The 18,795-nt window shown below is 39.7% G+C and overlaps 2 protein-coding genes across 11 annotated transcripts in view; one reads left to right on the forward strand and one right to left on the reverse strand.

The window, feature by feature from the left end:
* Positions 1-11,779, reverse strand: part of EGF (epidermal growth factor) — a 100,061-nt gene extending 88,282 nt beyond the window's left edge. For all 10 annotated transcript variants that reach the window (XM_050790985.1, XM_050790987.1, XM_050790994.1 and 7 more), the window contains exon 1: positions 11,203-11,779. In XM_050790985.1, the coding sequence (XP_050646942.1) occupies positions 11,203-11,329 (127 nt within the window). In that variant the 5' untranslated portion in view covers positions 11,330-11,779. The remainder of the gene's footprint in view (positions 1-11,202) is intronic.
* Positions 1-18,795, forward strand: part of CASP6 (caspase 6) — a 252,125-nt gene that overhangs the window by 22,050 nt on the left and 211,280 nt on the right. The window lies entirely within an intron of this gene.

An 18,795-nucleotide genomic window follows, 5' to 3' on the forward strand; every position in this document is an offset into this window, starting at 1 on the left:
GAGGATCCATAAGTCGTCAGGTAAACTGCTGACTGAGTTCTGGAGCCCCATTGCCCTGTCAGGGAACACCGTGTATGTGGATGAGTGATGTCTCCACTGTCAGCCCAAGCACCTAGCGTCCAATAAACACTTGCTGACTTGATTTGAGTTAATTCATGGATGTAATTTATATAAAAGGAAATTTCATTAATTCAATCCTACTTTCAAATTGCTTTCAACATAAAGAACTAGATATATTAAGAAAGTTTTCCTAAACCAACTGGAAACTATTAATTTTTTCTGGTAGAAAGAACTAATAAAATCATTACATCGATGGACTTTCAACAATCAGTCTCGGGAGGTGTCATGTGCATTGTAAATCTGGCAGAATAAGAGTCTAGGGTCCTGAGCTATATTCTCATAGGACCTGAGAAGCTACTTCATCTGTCTGGATCTCAGCCTCTCATCCATAATAAGAAGCAGTTGGGCTAAATGATCTTGAAGGTCCATTGTAATTTGACATTTATCAATTTAATTCACATTCTGTATGCACTATAGAATTCAATAACTTTCTTGTTTGTGGCACTTTGGCAAGGAGGCTTAAACTTGTGGTAAATTCCTACATAAATATTATTCATCTTAACCTCTACTTTCTGTAAGTCATTTCATTTTCTGCTTCTTGGAACTTCAAATATGAAATCAATAATGTATCATAGGCCAGGCGCGGTGGCTCACACCTATAATCCCAGCACTTTGGGAGGCCAAGGTGGGTGGATCTCTTGGGCCCAGGAGTTCAAGACCAGCCTGGGCACTATGGTGAAATCCTGTCTCTACTAAAAATACAGAAATTAGTTGGGTGTGCTAGCGTGCACCTGTAGTTCCAGCTACTCAGGAAGTTGATCACCTGAGCTCAGGAAATCAAGGCTGCAGTGTGCCTTGACTGTGCCATTGCCCGCCAGCCTGGGTGACAAGAGTGAGACTCTGTTTCAAAAAAGTAATAATAATAATTTTAAAATGTGTCATCATGAGTCCTACTAAATGAAGTAAAACAATAACTTAAAACGAATAACTTCCCCCTAAGTGATACTAAACACTCAATATTCTGCAGGAATTCTAAAAGTTAATCTACTGATTAAATCTATAAAAATTTTATTGGAGGTACAAAATTTGGTGTAAGTCTCATTTATGCTGAACACAATTATCTTCTCTCTTTTTCAATCAGCTTTAAATTTAGTTTCTCAAATTGCAAGGATAAACACATAAGTATTTGCCTATAGATATTACATCCTGAGTGTTCTAGACAAACATAAAAATGAGGTAAAATTAAGAAGCGTTGGCATATTGATATTTCCTGAGTCCAATTTCATTGTTCTCATTAATCCTACCCTGGTCATTAAGTTCTGGGCCCTACCTATATACATATATACCTATAGGTACAGCTATATAAATATACAGAAAAATATTTTATATAATTTTCTTGAAGTCATATGTAACAAATAGCAAGATTAACTATTTAAAAAATAATTAGTGGGGAATTTGTGTCATATGTTAGGATAATAAAAAGGATAATTTTTTTTAAATCACAAAGAGCCTGCTGATTAAGATGATTTTTAGGACTTAGCTCATCCCAGGAAACCAATTTTAGACTTCTCTAAGCATTGCTGAAAATTTGAAGAAACAGGTATTAGAAAAATTATAGAAGGCAAAGATGTTTCTAATATGTCTCATTTATGGTTTTTGGTAGAGAGTAATAGCCAATATTTGCTGATAACTCACTATGTGTCAGCTAAGATTCTAAGCACTTTACATGAATTAATCCATTTAGCACTCACATCAATCTAAGAGGTAGGTATTAACAGCTTGTATCAGCTCTAGAATTAGACCCTATCAATTTCAAAAGCTGAGGCCTAACATGATATGCCAGACATAGGGCATTGACCAAAAATGAGAGAACTTCTTCATGCAAAGTATGGCAACAAGCACTAGAACCATCTGCCCAAAACTGCTCCATTTTTGCCTGTGTGACAAGATCAACCCACTGTATAAAGAACCAACCAGAATTCACTCTGCTTAAAATGTATCCTTTGTTTCAAAATGGCACTGCATCTCTTGGAAGTAATAAATCCGGTAACTTCATATGTGTCAACATAACTCAGGTTAATGAGGATGTCATGCACTATGTGCTTCTATTAGCTCCTGTCTCAGAAGACAACATGTCAGTATTGAAAGACAGTCACTTATCCTCTTGTAGGTGTCCATGATTAGGTGCTTTTTAATGGATTGAAATCCTAGATGATCATTTTTCTTCAAATACCTCAGTTTTTCCCACTTACATGAAATCTTTGCCATGATTCATTAGAATAACCAGGAGAGATAAAAGTTCCAGTAGGTTTTTCAAATTTGTCTTCCAAAAAATAATAAGCCTTTTGATCCACTTAAAGCATTGAACATTCTATACAATGTTGCTTGAATCTAAAAGATGTAGTGGGTAAATTAACATTAATGACAATAACCTTTGCAATTTCCCTGCACACCAAGGAGAGGTTAATTTCCTGTGTGTTGAAAATCTTACAGCAAACAGAATAATTATGCGCTTCAGAGGAAGAGAGAAAAACACCAGACGACCCTTGGTAGCTTCAACCCTTTGGCATGTTTTTAAACCTCATAAGGGAAGTACTGGGCTGGTAGTGCAGAGGATTGGTGTCAACCAGCATGTATTATGACAAAAAATGTTGTTTGACTAATCTGCCTTTGACCTGTTTATACAAGAATGGTATATATGAAAAAGAAAGATCCTTTTTCAAGCTTTTAAAATTTTAACCAAAAAAGTGTTGGAATGAATAAAATAAAACACTGTCAACTGATACACGATGTGCTGAAGAACAAGGCAGCTGTCATGATGCTGTTGTGACTACCTGTATCCTAGCAACCACCTACCCACAGAAAGAACAACCTCATGGATGTAATCCCCTTACTACACACAAAGCTGGTCCATAGAACTCTGGAAAGCTAGTCTGAATGGAGGAAGGAGGCAGTGCTTTTCTCTGAAAGGACTCTTACATCACTGGGAAGAAGCTTTGCAAATAAATCAGGGCCTACCATGAATCACTGTCACAGCAGTTGGCTGGCTCTCAAATACCTTCACACACACACACAAATTCCAGTGTACTGAATGTCCTGGGAAATACTTGGGAAACCCAGACACTGAGAGGCATTAGTATTTTTGGCCAACTTGGGAGAATCAGAAAATCAAGTCAGAATGAAAAACAAAAAACAAAAAAAAAAAACAGATGCTCACACCGATTCAGATTCCAGACTTAGCAAGGAGGTCAACAGGTGATGAGAGTAGGAGTTTCTGCCTTGTATTTGGCTAAAACAACTGAAGTTTCTATACATTTGCTAATTCCCAGAATTGAGAAGAAAGCTCTGGAAGATACTGTTAAGAAATAGAACATCTCCTAAAGAAACACATGTTGACAAGCATTATTCCACAATTGCCTTTGGAAGTTATTAACTTTGGCCATATAAAACAAAAGAGTAAAGCATTTTCAGAGATAGTAAGATCTTCCAAGAAGTGTAAAGATCCCTTCTGTTCAGTGTAATTTTTTCGTCTTCTACACCTGGCAATAATAGTATTTATCCTTCCAGTCCTGACTCTCAGTCATCTTGTCTTGAGCCCCAGCAAACAGGACAGCTGGAAAGGGCCTGGGATGGCCGTGTGCACAGCCACCTCAGTGGTAATAAAGAATCTCTACAAAGTTAATCTATGTTCTTAGTTCACCTAATATCTAGGCAATACTTCCTTCATGGTGAAAAATATTAGCATTCTGGAGGACAGTACTGGCCTGTAGGCAAGAAGTAAATAGACAGTGGGGACAATTACATTCCAATGGTCAGGATGTCTGTTGTTGCTGTTGTTGTTTCTGGTTCTTTCTTAAAGTTAATTCTAATTCTAACATGAGAACCTATAACATAACAAGACTAACATTTTGTTTACTAGCTCTAGGATGGCCCAAATTTGGAGTAATAATTAAACTAAGCACTAAACTGCTTCCTGGAATTTAAAATTTCTTGAAAAAGACTTAGGAATCCTTTAAAAGAACACGATTACTTTCTTTAAAACTGACCTAGACTTTTCTGAGAGATTCCAGGGCCTGCCTCTCTCATCCTCACCCCATCAAGTACTCTCCTCTGTTCTCCTCGATCTCTGGCCACAACAATCAGAGAAAGTGATTTCTTTCTTAAAAACTGACCATTTTGAAAACGCTCTCCAATGCAGTCATTTCCAGCTATTGAGGATAGTTATTGAGTCTTTAATGGTTTTGTTCACAATAAGTTAATAAGTTTACAAAAACTACTTCTGTACAATAATTGCTAAAATAGCTTAGATCAGGCAATTTACATTGGAAAGTTGCTAGGTTCTCCTAGTTTCCTCTATTGTAACCAAAGTGAGGAAAAGTTTAAGGACCTCGAACAGATTTTAGAAGACTTATTTTCCAGGTAAGAAATCTTTGCTACCTTTCATCTGAGGTTCAATGTTTGACTTTTTAACTCTGTATGGATTAAAAAACAACTTATAAATTGATCTATATGAATTTGTTAAATGAAACCTACACGTCAATGGTAAAAATAAAAGACATTGTACTGATTCACAAGCCAAACTATTTGATGCTCCCAATAGCAGACCATTGACTGACTAGGGAATATTCTGAGCATACTTCTCTATTCACAGATATGTATACTTTACACTTGACCTGACCAGTCAATAACTACTAAATAAGGACACATTTCTTTTTTGTAGTCAAATTTTTTGGACCGTGCCACCACAAGCAAATGGCTGGAAATTAGCCTCGTTTAAAATCTTCCCACCCTAGACCTTTCTGAGAGATTCTGGGGCCTGCCTCTCTTATCCTCACCCCATCGAGAGCTCTCCTCTGATCTCCTTGATCTCTGGCCACACCAATGTGAGGCCACAGTGCTCCTGGAAGTAGGTCCCCCCACCTGTCACTCATGTACCATGTCACCTGAGCACAAGTGAGATCAATCTCTAACTTTTAACGAAGTCCTCTTTAAGGATTGTGGATAATGGAGGAGGACAACCTATAGTATAACTCACAATCGCTGGCCATGACCAGACCTGTTAAAGTCTCTTTTCAAGTCGGTGCCCTGCCTTACTTATGACTTGTGTCCACCAAGCCAAAGTAAGGGCACTCCCCAGACCCGAAGTGCTGTAGTCCCTTCCCAGGCTCAGAATACAGGACACAGAGAGAAACAGACAGAGGGAGACATGAAAGAGAGAGAGAGAGAGAGAGAGAGGCAGAGAGAGAGAGAGAGAGAGAAGCATGCATTCCATTCCTAATACCTGGGACTGCCTACGAGAACTTTCACTTCTGTCTCAAAATTAACATTTCCCATTGTAGAAGGAAAAGGAAAATGATTACTTTGAAACCAGGAGCCAGAAATTCTCAAATGAGTACACAACTGTTTTTGTTTAGCAAAACACATCGGTGCACTATTTAATAGTTTTTTAAAGTTATTTTCTTTTAAAAAGGCAGGTCTAGGATATGATCAGAAAAGCAAATTTGGAGGAAGAAGAAATCTAAAATGTTCTGCAGAGGATGTGGATGGTCTGAAGTAGATTAGGGAGGCCCAGGAAAGGGGCCAAGGTGCAGGTCGGTATCACTGAGGGAGAAAGAGGATTTGGCTCATGTGGTAGAAGACTAAGGCCCAGGAAAAAGAGATGTCCGGCAAGTCCCTTCCACAGACGACATTGTGTCACTTTTAGGAACAGGAATGAAAAATGTTTTGCTTTGTTGTCGGAAGTGCTGGGATGTAAGCAGCCCCCGCCCCTGCCGCTGCCTCAACCCCTGCAACAGCAAACCTTCAGGTAAAGTCTGTCCCCTCACAGCTCATAACAACTTTGTTTCCTCATTCTTTCAAGAAGTAAGTGAGACAGGGTGGTGGCTGGTGGGAGGTGGTGAAGGGTGGGAAAGGGACAGTACATGAGGGCAGCGAGACCCACAGTAGATGAATCATTCAGTAGGAGGCCCAGAAGGGACACAGAGCCTTGCCTTCCTCATCACAGTCCCCACCTCCAGCATCTTCCAAGACAGAATAGAGAGACACTAGGTTTCCCGGAACATAGGATGGAGGTGCAGGCCACTTTAATTTAAATAGATGCTGAGCCCAGCAAGCCATAGGACTTGGCATTTCTCAGACTCCAGGCCCCACTCAGGAACATCATCTAGCCTTCTGCTCCTTCTGGAAGAATCTCAGCACAACCACATGCATTTCTGCTTCACCATTATACACTCTGAGAAAAGTGATTTGCTATGAATAACCCACCTTTACTTGAAATTAAAAAAAAAAAACAAAAAACAAAAAAACCTAGTAATCAAGAGAAAGGAACAGAGCTTATAGTGAAGAAAAGGTAAATGTTTATTCTACCATTTCACTTCTTTTCTCAAACTGTCTTCCAAGGAGGGTGTATATCACATAGAGGCTATGTAAGATGGTTTGCTATTGTGTGGAAAGAAAATATTAGATAGATTATTTGTTGCGTAATGTTCATTATATACACATGTTCATGTGTACAGTGTACATATTACATGTACGTAATTGATAAATAAATGTGTTTATTAGAAGCATATGCTTACATTTAAATTATTTTACTGATGGAACAGAGTCTGGAGACTACTGATTTAATAAACCAACTGAGACCAGGCGTGGTAGCTCATGCCTGTAATCCCAGCACTTTGGGAGGCCAAGGCGGGTGGATTACTTGAGGTCAGGAGTTCGAGACCAGTCTGGCCAACATGATGAAACCCGTCTCTACTAAAATTACAAAAATTAGCAAGTGTGGTGGCACATGCCTGTAATCCCAACTACTCAGGAGGCTGAGGCAGGAGAATTGCTTGAACTTGGGAGGCGGAGGTTGCAGTGAGCCAAGATCATGCCACTGTACTCCAGCCTGGGTGACAGAGCAAAATCCATCTCAAAAAATAAAAATAAAAACCAACTGATCACATGGGATCAATAGAAGCCCAGACCTCACCATCACACAATATCCCCTTGTAACAAACCTCCACATGTACCCCTGAATCTAAAGTAAAAATTGAAATTAAAAAAAAAAAACAAACTAAAAGCTAAAAAACCTCCAGCCAATCATACTACATACAACTAATCCATTGAAATGGATTTTCATAAAGGCAGATTTATAAATTATAAAGTAAAGTTTTTAATTTACTTGAGCCAAATTATTAGTCTGTTTACTTTTGATGGAAACAATCAATTACTTGCTCTACCCTGAACACAAGCAACTTCTAAATTGAATGTCAAATATTTGGACAAGCTCAAATTAGCCCCAAAATGTAAATTCACTGAGAAAACTAATTTACCATTTTTATATGCTTTTAATAACTTTAAAAATTCTCAAGGGAAGGGTTCCACACATGGGCAAAAATATGCAAAAAATTGAAATAATCACTGTCACTTTCAAGTGGCTTGTTTTTGCTGCTGTTAAAGTAAGATTATTACCAGTAAGAAACCTAACAAACAGACTTAATTTGCAATGAAATTTTTTATCAGTTGGTATAAGAAAAAGACAAACACCAGAGCCACAGTTCCACAAAGTTACTTATTCAAATCAAGTTGATATGTTTTTGTATTTTGAATAAACATTTCTTCTGATTACAGAAATATGAGTTATGTATTTTGAAATTATTTTGACTATAATTTTTAATGTTGTAGAACTATTATTGGGTTTTTCAATATGACATTTTGTCAAGTATAAAAAATGTTCAATGATTATAGATGAAACCAAGCCACATTTAGAAAATACTATTACCTTCATAAAAATAATTTTTAAAACAATAAAAACATTAATAGAATCTCAGGCTTAACGAGTGTTTATTATACGCCAAGCTCTGTTTTGTGCACTTTACACATATTAACTCAGTGGTTCTAACCCAGGCTGTTGGTTAGAATCACCAAGAGAACATTAAAAAAAAAAAAAAAAAAAATTGAGGCCTAGATTCCACTCCCAGAAGAGACTCTGATCCAGACTGCCTGGGGTGGCCGCCCAGACATTCGTGATTCTAATGTGCAGCCAGCATTGAAAATGAATACATTAACGCAATAGTGACAAGAGTCCTCGGAAGAGGGTACAATTATCTTCATTTTAAGGTAAGGAAAACGGGACACAGTTCACAAGCAGCAGAAATGGGATTTGAACCCAGGCAAGCAATCTGTCTCCAAAATTTATGCTGTTTACCAGTAAGCTCTACTACCTCTCCATGACCAAACACCATTGAATATTTGGAGGATAGTTTCACTGCCATTAGAAGAGAAAAAAAAAAAAAAAAAATTCGCATAACCCTGGCTGAAAAAACAAACAAGCTCCTGGTCTCAGAATTACTCTGGTTTGCACATGACTGGGACGCTGACCAAGCCTTAGCCGGTACTGAAATCAGTAATTTCACTGTTTACTACTAAAAGTGATCTACCCAGTTGGCTAACTTAGTGCCACCCCAGGATCCCTCCTGCAGCTGGGAGGCTGTACTTCTTCCTTACCCTTTATTTACCAAAAAAAGTTCATATAAGTAATGCAGGTACAGATGCCAAACAGGAACAGTTTCTTTTTCAACTGTTATTTGTCCTCCAGGGTAAATGGCCTTGAAAGTTCAGAAGCCACTTGCCAGCAGTTTTCTTTCCTTCTCTCCTCACCTGCTGCAGCTCAAGTAGAAGCTAACAGAAGACTCAGTTAATTTGTTAAAAAGGAGGGAGAGGGAGGGGAATAGAAAGAAACCTAACTGTGTTGCTGTCACTTGGTTTATCTGGCTAGCAGTCACATGAGTAACAATCCTGCCTAAGTTTACCTGAATACTGTTAGACCATAAAGCACTCTTCCTGCTGGGCCAGGTGGCTGCAGAGGTGATCTATCTCCATGCCAAGGGAAAGAAATAAGGCAAGTAGAATTTAAATGAGGGAAAATAGATGATGGCACCGTATCTGTTTAGAGAGGGGAAAGAAATACTATCCTCTGAAATGCACACAGCGACAGAGGGTGACCCAGGCAGTTATCAGCTAACATGAGACGAGGAGCGTAAAGTACAGGATTTAAACCAGTGACTTGCAAGACATGGGGAAGCAGAGAGTCAGGGAGTCCCAAAGTGCTATCCACACATTCCACACTCCATGGATCTGTGCCGTGTCACTGCACTATTCAAACACGGCATCTCATCGTATGACTTGATCAAAGAGATCTAGCCAAGACATGGAGCCCAAGAGGACATTTATTGAGCACACTCGGCTAAGCACCTTGCTTTGGTACATGCTTGGTTATCTCATGTGATTCCCCACAGAAAGTCCTAAAAGCAGTGGTCGAGGGTATTATTTCCCAGAGATATTCTAAGGTAACTCAGTTATTACGTTAGTGGCATCGTTATGAAATGAGGCTTGTTTGTTTCTAAAATCTGTGGTTCCTTCCACTCTGTGACACAGTCTCCCCAACTCATTGTTTCTATCCTGGGTTTCATGTTTATTGGGTACAACCCACCTCAATGACGGCACTTCTGAGCCACCAGAGGCGGCAAGGAAAACAAGGCATAGACTTGCTTGCCAGCAGAAATCAGGCTATTCTGAGATCCTAGAGCCATCCATAAAAGCTCATTTTTGTAATTTCTTGGGTTCTGCTTCAGCAACCTGGGTTCTTTCCTAGCTTCTGGCTGCCTGAGAGATTGGCCCAACCATCACCCCTCACAACCCATGCAAATAACAGTGCCCAACTCTAGATATTTGCCAACTACTCCACAGAAAATTCTCCCACCCCAAAGAGAGTCCAGTCCATTTGACATAACTGTATACAAAAGTTTTACTTCTGCCTCCAACAGCTGAGTCTAAGGTTCATGGGGACATTTTTGTCATGTGTCACCCTCTTTTTGTTGCTGTTCTCTAAGACTATGTCATTAACAGATCAGAGAAAGATGCCTCATTCATACACGAGAATTTGCTGAGTACACACTATGGAAGCAGAAATGTCCTAGGTGCTGGGAACATAGAGATCACTAGGATTAAGCATTTCTTTCAAATACCCTAGAATTCTGCTCACCTGTTACAAGGAGTGCTGCCTGAGTACAGAGTCCAGAGATTCTAAGCAAAAGCACCTGATTTCCTCACTGGGAACTTCCTTAATGGGAGAGCCAGGACAGCAGCCTAGCTTTGGCAGTTTGGCTCTGTTTTGCTCTCTTTATTCAAACTATTGTCTATTGCATACTGTCTTCCAGAAGTGTCTCTTCTGGAAACTGTACTGTGTTTCCCCCCTCGATCTACCTCTTTTTAAAAGCCAGACCCAATCTCAAAAGGGCAAGCTGATAAAAATGGAATGTCGGGGCAGCTCATTACCCTCTCATCAATGGAGGCAGCTGCCTTGTCTGAGCAGCAGGTTGGAGACCCACCCCAAGGATTAAATAAATGAATTAACAGTTAGAGGGAGAATTTTTTCAGGCAATATCCTTTGGCAGGATTGTAATTCACATTCAGTCAAGCTCCCATTTCCCCTTGGTGAAAATTCCATTTAATATGAGAGGACAGCGTGGCTTATTTACCCACTGTCATATTTGGCAGTTCTCAAAGTTGCACTGCACCTGTTACGAAAACTCCGGAGTCGTGTCAGAGCCTCAGAAACAGTAAGAGTGGAGAGAAAGTGAAGGAGGTTGAAATTGAAACTTAGGTTAATTTTCACAATTACCTTTGTTCACAGTTCCCTTCCCATTTTTCACTAATTTTTAGCAACTTCTGAATTCTTACACTGTTATCAGAAGGAAGAATTTTTTTTCTTTGTGGCTTAAGAGTTCCAAACAGACAAACAAAAAATCAACCATCTGTTTCCCTAATTTCCAATATAAAGCCAATCAGCTAGGTGTTACTTACTCCTCTTGTCAGAATAAAAGCTGAAGCTTCCATGAAATGTTCTGCTAGTTTAAAATGAGGCATATTCACTTACATATAGAAGTACAGTTTGAGAGTTTTTAATTTTGATATTTGGTAGCAGAGTAGCTCTAATGGCCAGTAAGAAAATAAACATGCATCAGAAAACAAAAATGAAGCAACTATACACACCCAAAGACAAACTTTTTAAAATGCCCAAGTATACCAGATTGAACCAACAGGGATGTAGGGGCAGTTTCCCAGAGACCTGGAGCTCCTTTTCATTGCAGTACTTACCCACACGAGTAGAATTCCCATGTCCTGCAGGAGTACCTTCAGGACAGCTCCAGTGCTGTGGTGCTGAGAGACTAACACAACTAAATTTTAAAACTACTGGCAACAGAATGATAAGAGGGAGCAGCATAATCCTGATGGGTTTGAACTTTCAAAAGAAAACAGCTTGACTTTGCTGGAACATGGACCGGGCAAGGTGAGTATGTCTGACTCCAGATGCAGCTGCCTGAGTGGGGCTTAGCCCTGGTGCATCTTTTACTCTCCCGTTGTGTTGTTGCCCTCCAAGCTCTTTCTTCAACTGAGAGACCTTCCAAATGCAGCCTGCCACGGGAAGCCACAGGAAAGATTTCTTTATCTATGTTTCTTTGGAAGCCAGTAAGAAATACCTGACACCCTTATGACAAATTTCACAGAGTTTAACAGCCCTGCTCTGGCTGACTTCACTCTGACAGACAGAGCAAGGCAAAGGCTTAGAGAGGAAAAAGAAAGAAAGAACTGATGGAAAGTTCCAGCCACAACCCTTGGATGGGGCTGAAAGAAGAAATATGGAGATACGATTCCTCTCCCAACACGGTTTCTCTTTTTGAAAAGTGGGATGACTCAGCTTTGCTTTTTAAAGCTCTTCAGGCTCCACCTCCTTTCCTTTAATGACACTTGAGTGAGCCTCTGTTTGCAAATGAGAATGTGGGCAATTCCTCCACAGAGGAAAGCAGGGATGGCTGCCAAAGAGGAGATAACTTGCTACTCACCATAAATATCCTGGGCAGAACTGGGAGAGAGGAGTTAGGGGACTGTTGAGACGCTCATGGTGAATGGCGGGAACTGCTAAATATTGGTTATGTTTTAATGTCTTGAAAGATGGAGACAAAATTAAACCATGCAGTATAAATCAATGATGAGCAGCACTGCTGATAGTTTGGACTGATAATAATTGATCCTTCACCTGAGCAATGGTAAAGATAGTTCACCTTTGGCCCATTATTTGAACGAAATGTCAATAGTAGTGCACATTCCAGGAGTTTAATCTTTTTTTTCTCTTTCTCCTGTATACTTTATAGCGGAATTTGAAAGATTATTCTTTCCAAATCAAAGGGAAATCCCTGAAGCCAAATGAAGAGATACAGTATGCACAGACACCTTTTCTTTCAGCATGAGCATGATAAAACATCACGAGAGGCCAGGAGTGCAGGGAAAGGAGTGGATTGTTATTACAGGGCCGTTGGAAAAAATAAGCTAACAGTGCAAAAGCTGGGAAGCACTGGAAATCCAGCACAGAGGAATGCTGTTCCTTCTCAGATAAATTAGGATTTTTTTTCACATCTCTGTGATAGAAAATAAGAACTAGATGTATCTGTTAGCTGTCTCCTCAACCACTTTCTACTTGGAGCAACAGCGGTTATTTCTTCAGGAGTACAACTAGGGCCCAAAAATACCCAGAAGGCAAACAATTTATAGCAGATTTGATGCACAATGGAAATTTCTGCCAGTTCACTCCATCCTGGAAAATGGACTTTCATTTAAGTTATGCTGATGTAGTGTTCCAAGTGCTAGTCAAAATGTACGTAAATCAATAGTCACAAAAACAACTGTCACACTAGTGAACACCCCATTACAGAGGAGAACAAAATAACTCTATGCCTTTTACTCATACTTAAGTATGTCCTGATTATTCTCCAAAGACTAGGTCACTTTTCTGAAAGTCAGGATTTCTCCTATTTCAGCCAGCCTCTGCCAGGCAGCTCTGAACCCTCACAGGAGAAACAGACCCTGGGGAGCCGGGAAAGAGAAGTCCTTTGGGTAGATGTGTGGAATATTCCATTGCTTTCTGACAGCAATGGAAGGGGCTTAGAGGACAGTCAAGCATCAAGCTGTGTCAGTGGACTGGATTGGAGAGAATATGAAGACTAACATGAAATGATCCACAACTCTGTTCTGCTTGGATTTAGAATCTCTCATATTATTTTTGGTTGGAAAAAGGTTTGCTTTCTTAATTACATGTCACCTGGGCTAATGTTGTCATTAATGTTGAGTACAAGCCCCCTAGGAGATGATAGAGTCAACAGAGGTATAGCAGATGCTATGGCTGATGACTGATGATGAAAATCAATCCCAGCTAATTCATCATCTACAGTTGCCCGGAGAGCAAAATCATAAGACAGAGCTGCCCAACTAGGAAGGATTTCCGGAGATATTTAATAAGTTTATATTCTGGTCAGACACGGTGGCTCACGCCTGTAATCCCAGCACGTTGGGAGGCCAAGGCTGGTGGATCACAATGTCGGGAGATCGAGACTAATCTGGCTAACACAGTGAAACCCTGTCTCTACTAAAAATACAAAAAATTAGCCGGGCATGGTGGCACGCGCCTGTAGTCCCAGCTACTCGTGAGGCTGACGCAGGAGAATCGCTTGAACCTGGGAGGCAGAGGTTGCAGTGAGCCGATATTGCACCACTGCACTCCAGCCTGGGTGACACGGCGAGACTCCATCTCAAATAAATAAATATATAATAAGTTTATATTCCTACTTCTAGATAAAACTGAACCTTTCTTGCACTCTAGAAAGGTTGAAATAAACTATTTTAAAGTTGACACGAAATGCATTATAACTTATGGGTTTGAGCTGCCAAATATGTTTTTATTTCTGGAATTGAGTTAAAGTTAACTAATTGATTCACTAATTAAACAGCTATATGTGATAGGGTACCGTCTGGAGTACAAAAAACAGAAGCCATGGTCCTTAACATCAAGAGCTTGCTGAGGTTGATTAACAGCAACAACAGAGAGTATATGAGTATGAGCTAATGAATGACAAGTCGCCAAGTATGTGACTGGTCATATACTAGGTGTCAGGAAAGAAGGAGGGGAGCTTTAATGTACTTTGGACTACAGCATGCAGTGTGAAGCTCTGTGGAGTAATTAGGATGCCTCAGAAGGACATGAAGAAGGAGAAGGGTCATGCTGACAGGATGTGGAACAGGAATGGACAAAATTTTTTTTTTTTTTTTTTTTTTTGAGACGGAGTCTGGCTCTGTCACCCAGGCTGGAGTGCAGTGGCGCGATCTCGGCTCACTGCAAGCTCCGCCTCCCGGGTTTACGCCATTCTCCTGCCTCAGCCTCCCGAGTAGCTGGGACTACAGGCGCCCGCCACCTCGCCCGGCTAGTTTTTTGTATTTTTTAGTAGAGACGGGGTTTCACCGTGTTAGCCAGGATGGTCTCGATCTCCTGACCTCGTGATCCGCCCGTCTCGGCCTCCCAAAGTGCTGGGATTACAGGCTTGAGCCACCGCGCCCGGCTTTTTTTCTTATTTAATAGTTCCTTAGATCCTGAAGGGACACAGCTGGGTGGGGGAACCCTGCTGGCAGGTCAGTAAGAAAGTTAGACATTAATAGCAAGGAGATAGCTCTGAATGGTTATAAGTGTGAGTGTACAGCAGTAGCTGGAAGGGACTATTGGGACACGTATTTATGTGTGCTAGTCATAAAATTCTAACTTTTCAGATGAAATTTCCTCATTGAAGCACAGGGCACCTAATTTTCCTCGGTTATGTATTTACTGTGCTCAGCACCTCTTACTGATCATTGCCACCACCACACCGTCAACAAATTGCTTCCTTAATTACAGCATGACTCTTCATCATTCTCCCAGGTATTTTAGTTTCTAAAAATGTAAAGGTTTAGGGAAAGAAATCTGGATTTTCTATCATTCCCAAAACAATCTTTCCCCAGCCTTCAATTCTGCTCAACCTATAAGAAGTACAGTACCATTAAATGAAGAGCAGTTCAAGTGGTCTACAAGGCTTGACAAGAGAACTAGAGATACTGTAAACTGCATATAATGAAACACTACTTCCTGGAAGTAATGAAAATGCAAACCACTGGTTGCAGCTCTTATTATATGTATAAAACTGTGAATCAGGCTGGGCATGGTGGCTAATACCTGTAATCCCAGCACTTTGGAAGGCCAAGGTAGTTGGATCACCTGAGGCCAGGGATTCGAGACCAGCCTGACTAATATGGTAAAACCTCATCTTTACTAAAAATACAAAAATTAGTTGGGTGTGGTGGCAGGTGCCTGTAATCCCAGCTACTCGGGAGGGTGAGGCAGGAGAATTGCTTGAATCTGGGAGAAACTAAATGTAGAAATAACAGAAATGAAATCTGTGGTAGGAAAAGACTAAGAACTGGAATAAGTATTGAATGTAAAAAATAAAATCGGCCAGGCATAGTGGCTCACAACTGTAATCCCAGCATTTTGGGAGGCCGAGACGGGAGGATCACAAGGTCAGAAGTTCGAGACCAGCCTGGCCAATGTGGTGAAACTCTGTCTCTGCTAAAAAAACAAATAAACAAACAAAACAAAACAAAAAAATCTGTGAATTAGTATCCTCTTTGCTTGCCATTCAAAACTGGAAAGATGTATAAAATAGATGGTGGAGAGAAAATATTTGAGTTGGTGACATATGGATTATTTCAATTTTAAATACCAGAGAAATAACATAAATTAAGTTGCTTTCCTTTGGTTTTCCCAGCCTGACTTCTAATCAAGATGCATTCTTTTTCATTTTCATTAAAGTAAAATTTATATAAAGTGAACAGATCTTAAGTGTACAATCTGATTAGTTGTGATAAATGTATATATACACTTCATCAATGCCTCAAACTGTCTTTTTAAAAACACCATTTTTGCTAGAAATTTCCAAGCATAGAGCATTTCCTTTATCATCAAAATTTTCCATATACTCCTTCCAGTGAATCCCACTCATAGGTAACCATTGCTCTTATTTCTCTCATCATAGATTAGTTTTGTCTGTTCTTGAACTTTATATAAATGTAATCATACAGTACATTCAACTTTGGATCTAGCTTCTTTGTTTAACATAATGTTTTTGAGACTCACGGAGGTTGTGCATATTAGTACTTTATTCTTTTTTATTGTGGGGAAGTATTTTTGTATGAACATAGTACAATTTGTTTATCTATTCTCTTGTTCATGAACCTTTGGATCATTTCCAGGTTTGGCTCAATGAATGTTTTCATTTCTCAACAGTTAATACCTAATTACTAGTTCATAGAGTAGATATGTGTTTAACTTCATAAGAAACTGCCAAATATTTTTCCAAAGGGATTGTTCAATTTTATACTCTCCCCAGCAATGTATGTGAGATCCATTGTTCCATGTCCTCACCCACATTTGGTATTGTTAGTCTTTTAAATTTTAACCATTTTTGTACATGTGACATAACACTTTGCAATTTTAATTTGCCTTTTCCTAATGACTAACGGTATTGACCAACTTTTTTGTGTGTTAATTGATCATTCATATATCCTCTTTTGTGAGACATCTGTTCAAACCTTTTGCCTATGTCTATTGTATTGTTTGAAGTTTCATTATTGATTTGTAGAAGTTCTTTTTTTTTTTTTTTTTTTTTTTTTTTTGAGACGGAGTCTCGCTGTGTCGCCCAGGCTGGAGTGCAGTGGCGCGATCTCGGCTCACTGCAAGCTCCGCCTCCCGGGTTCACGCCATTCTCCCGCCTCAGCCTCCGAGTAGCTGGGACTACAGGTGCCCGCCACCACGCCCGGCTAGTTTTTTGTATTTTTAGTAGAGACGGGGTTTCACCATGTTAGCCAGGATGGTCTCGATCTCCTGACCTCGTGATCCACCCGCCTCGGCCTCCCAAAGTGCTGGGATTACAGGCTTGAGCCACCGCGCCCGGCCTAGAAGTTCTTTATATATAATCTATATTCAAAGTCTTTGTCAAATCTTTGTGTTACAAATATTTTTTCTAGTTTGGGACTTATTTATTCCTTTCTTTTTCTTTTTCTTTTTCTTTTTTTCAGAAAAGGTCTCACTCTATTGCCTAGGCTAGAGTACAGTGGAACAATCATAGCTCATTGTAACATCAAATTTCTGGGCTCAAGCAATCCTCTTGCCTCAGTCCCTCAAGTAGCTAGGATTATAGGTGCACACCAGCACGTCTGGCTAGTATTTTTATTTTTTGTAGCGATGGCGGTCTCACTATGTTGCCCAGGCTGGTCTCAAATGCCTGGCTTCAAGCAATCCTCCCACCTTGGCCTCCCAAACTGTTGTTATTACACGCATAAGCCGCCACACCTGCCTCTATTTATTTTCTTCATAGTGTCTTTTTTTTTTTTTTCCAATAGGTTTTTGGGGAACAGATGGTGTTTGGTTACATGAATAAGTTCTTTAGTGGTGATTTCTGAGATTCTGGTGCACCCGAGCAGTGTACACTGTAGCCAATGTGTAGTCTTTTATCCCTCATATCCTTCCCACACTTTCCCCCAAATCCCCAAAGTCCATTGTATCGTTCTTATGCCTTTGTGTCCTCATAGCTTAGCTCCCACTTATGAGTGAGAATGTACGATGTTTGGTTTTCCATTTCTGAGTTACTTCACTTAAAATAATGGTTTTCAATTACACCCAGGTTGTTGTTGCAAATGCCATTATTTCGTTCCTTTTTATGGCTGAATAGTATTCCATGGTATATATGTACCACATTTTCTTTATCCACTTGTTGATTGATGGGCACTTGGCTGGTTCCATATTTTTACAATTGCAAATTGTGCTGCTACGAGCATTTGTGTACAAGTGTGTTTTTCGTATAATGACTTCTTTTCCTCTGGGTAGATATCCAGGAGTGGAATTGCTACATGAAATGGTAGACTTACTTTTAGTTCTTTAAAGAACCTCCACACTGTTTTCCACGGATTACATTCTCACCAACGGCATAAAAATGTTCCCTTTTCACAATATCCACTCCAATATCTAGTATTTTTTTTTATGGCCATTCTTATAGGAGTAAGGTGGTATCTCATTGTGGTTTTGATTTGCATTTCCCTGACAATTAGAGATGTAGAGCATTTTTTCATATGTTTGTTGGCCATTTATATATTATCTTTTTAGAATTGTCTATTCATGTCCTTAGCTCACTTTTTGATGGAGTTGTTTGTTTGTTTGTTTGTTCTTTCTCTTCTTGCTGATTTGCTTGAGTTCCTTGCAGATTCTGGATATTAGTCCTTGTTGGATGTATAGATTGTGAAGGTTTTCTCCCACTCTGTGGGTTGTCTATTTACTCTGCCAATTATTTCTTTTGCTGTGCAGAAGCTTTTTAGTTTAGTTAAGTCTCATTTATTTACCTTTGTTTTTGTTCCATTTGCTTTTGCATTCTTGGTCATGAAGTCTTTGCCTAAACCAATGTCTAGAAGGGTTTTTCCAATGTTATCTTCTAGAATTCTTATGGTTTGAGATCTTAGATTTAAGTCTTTGATCATCTTGACTTGATTTTTGTATCAGATGAGAGATGAGGATCCAGTTTCATTCTTTTGCATGTGGCTTGCTAATTGTCCTAGCACCATTTGTTGAATAGGATGTCCTTTCCCCACTTTATGTTTTTGTTTGCTTTGTCGAAGATCAGTTGACTGTAAGTATTTGGGTTTATTTCTGGGCTCTCTATTCTGTTCCATTGGTCTGTGTGCCTGTTTTTATACCAGTACCATGCTGTTTGGTGACCATGGCCTTATAGTACAGTTTCAAATCAGGTAATGTGATGCCTCCTGATTTGTTCTTTTTGCCCAGTC

Source organism: Macaca thibetana, chromosome 5 (genome assembly GCF_024542745.1).
Source record: "Macaca thibetana thibetana isolate TM-01 chromosome 5, ASM2454274v1, whole genome shotgun sequence".
In the NCBI taxonomy this organism is placed as follows: domain Eukaryota; kingdom Metazoa; phylum Chordata; class Mammalia; order Primates; family Cercopithecidae; genus Macaca; species Macaca thibetana.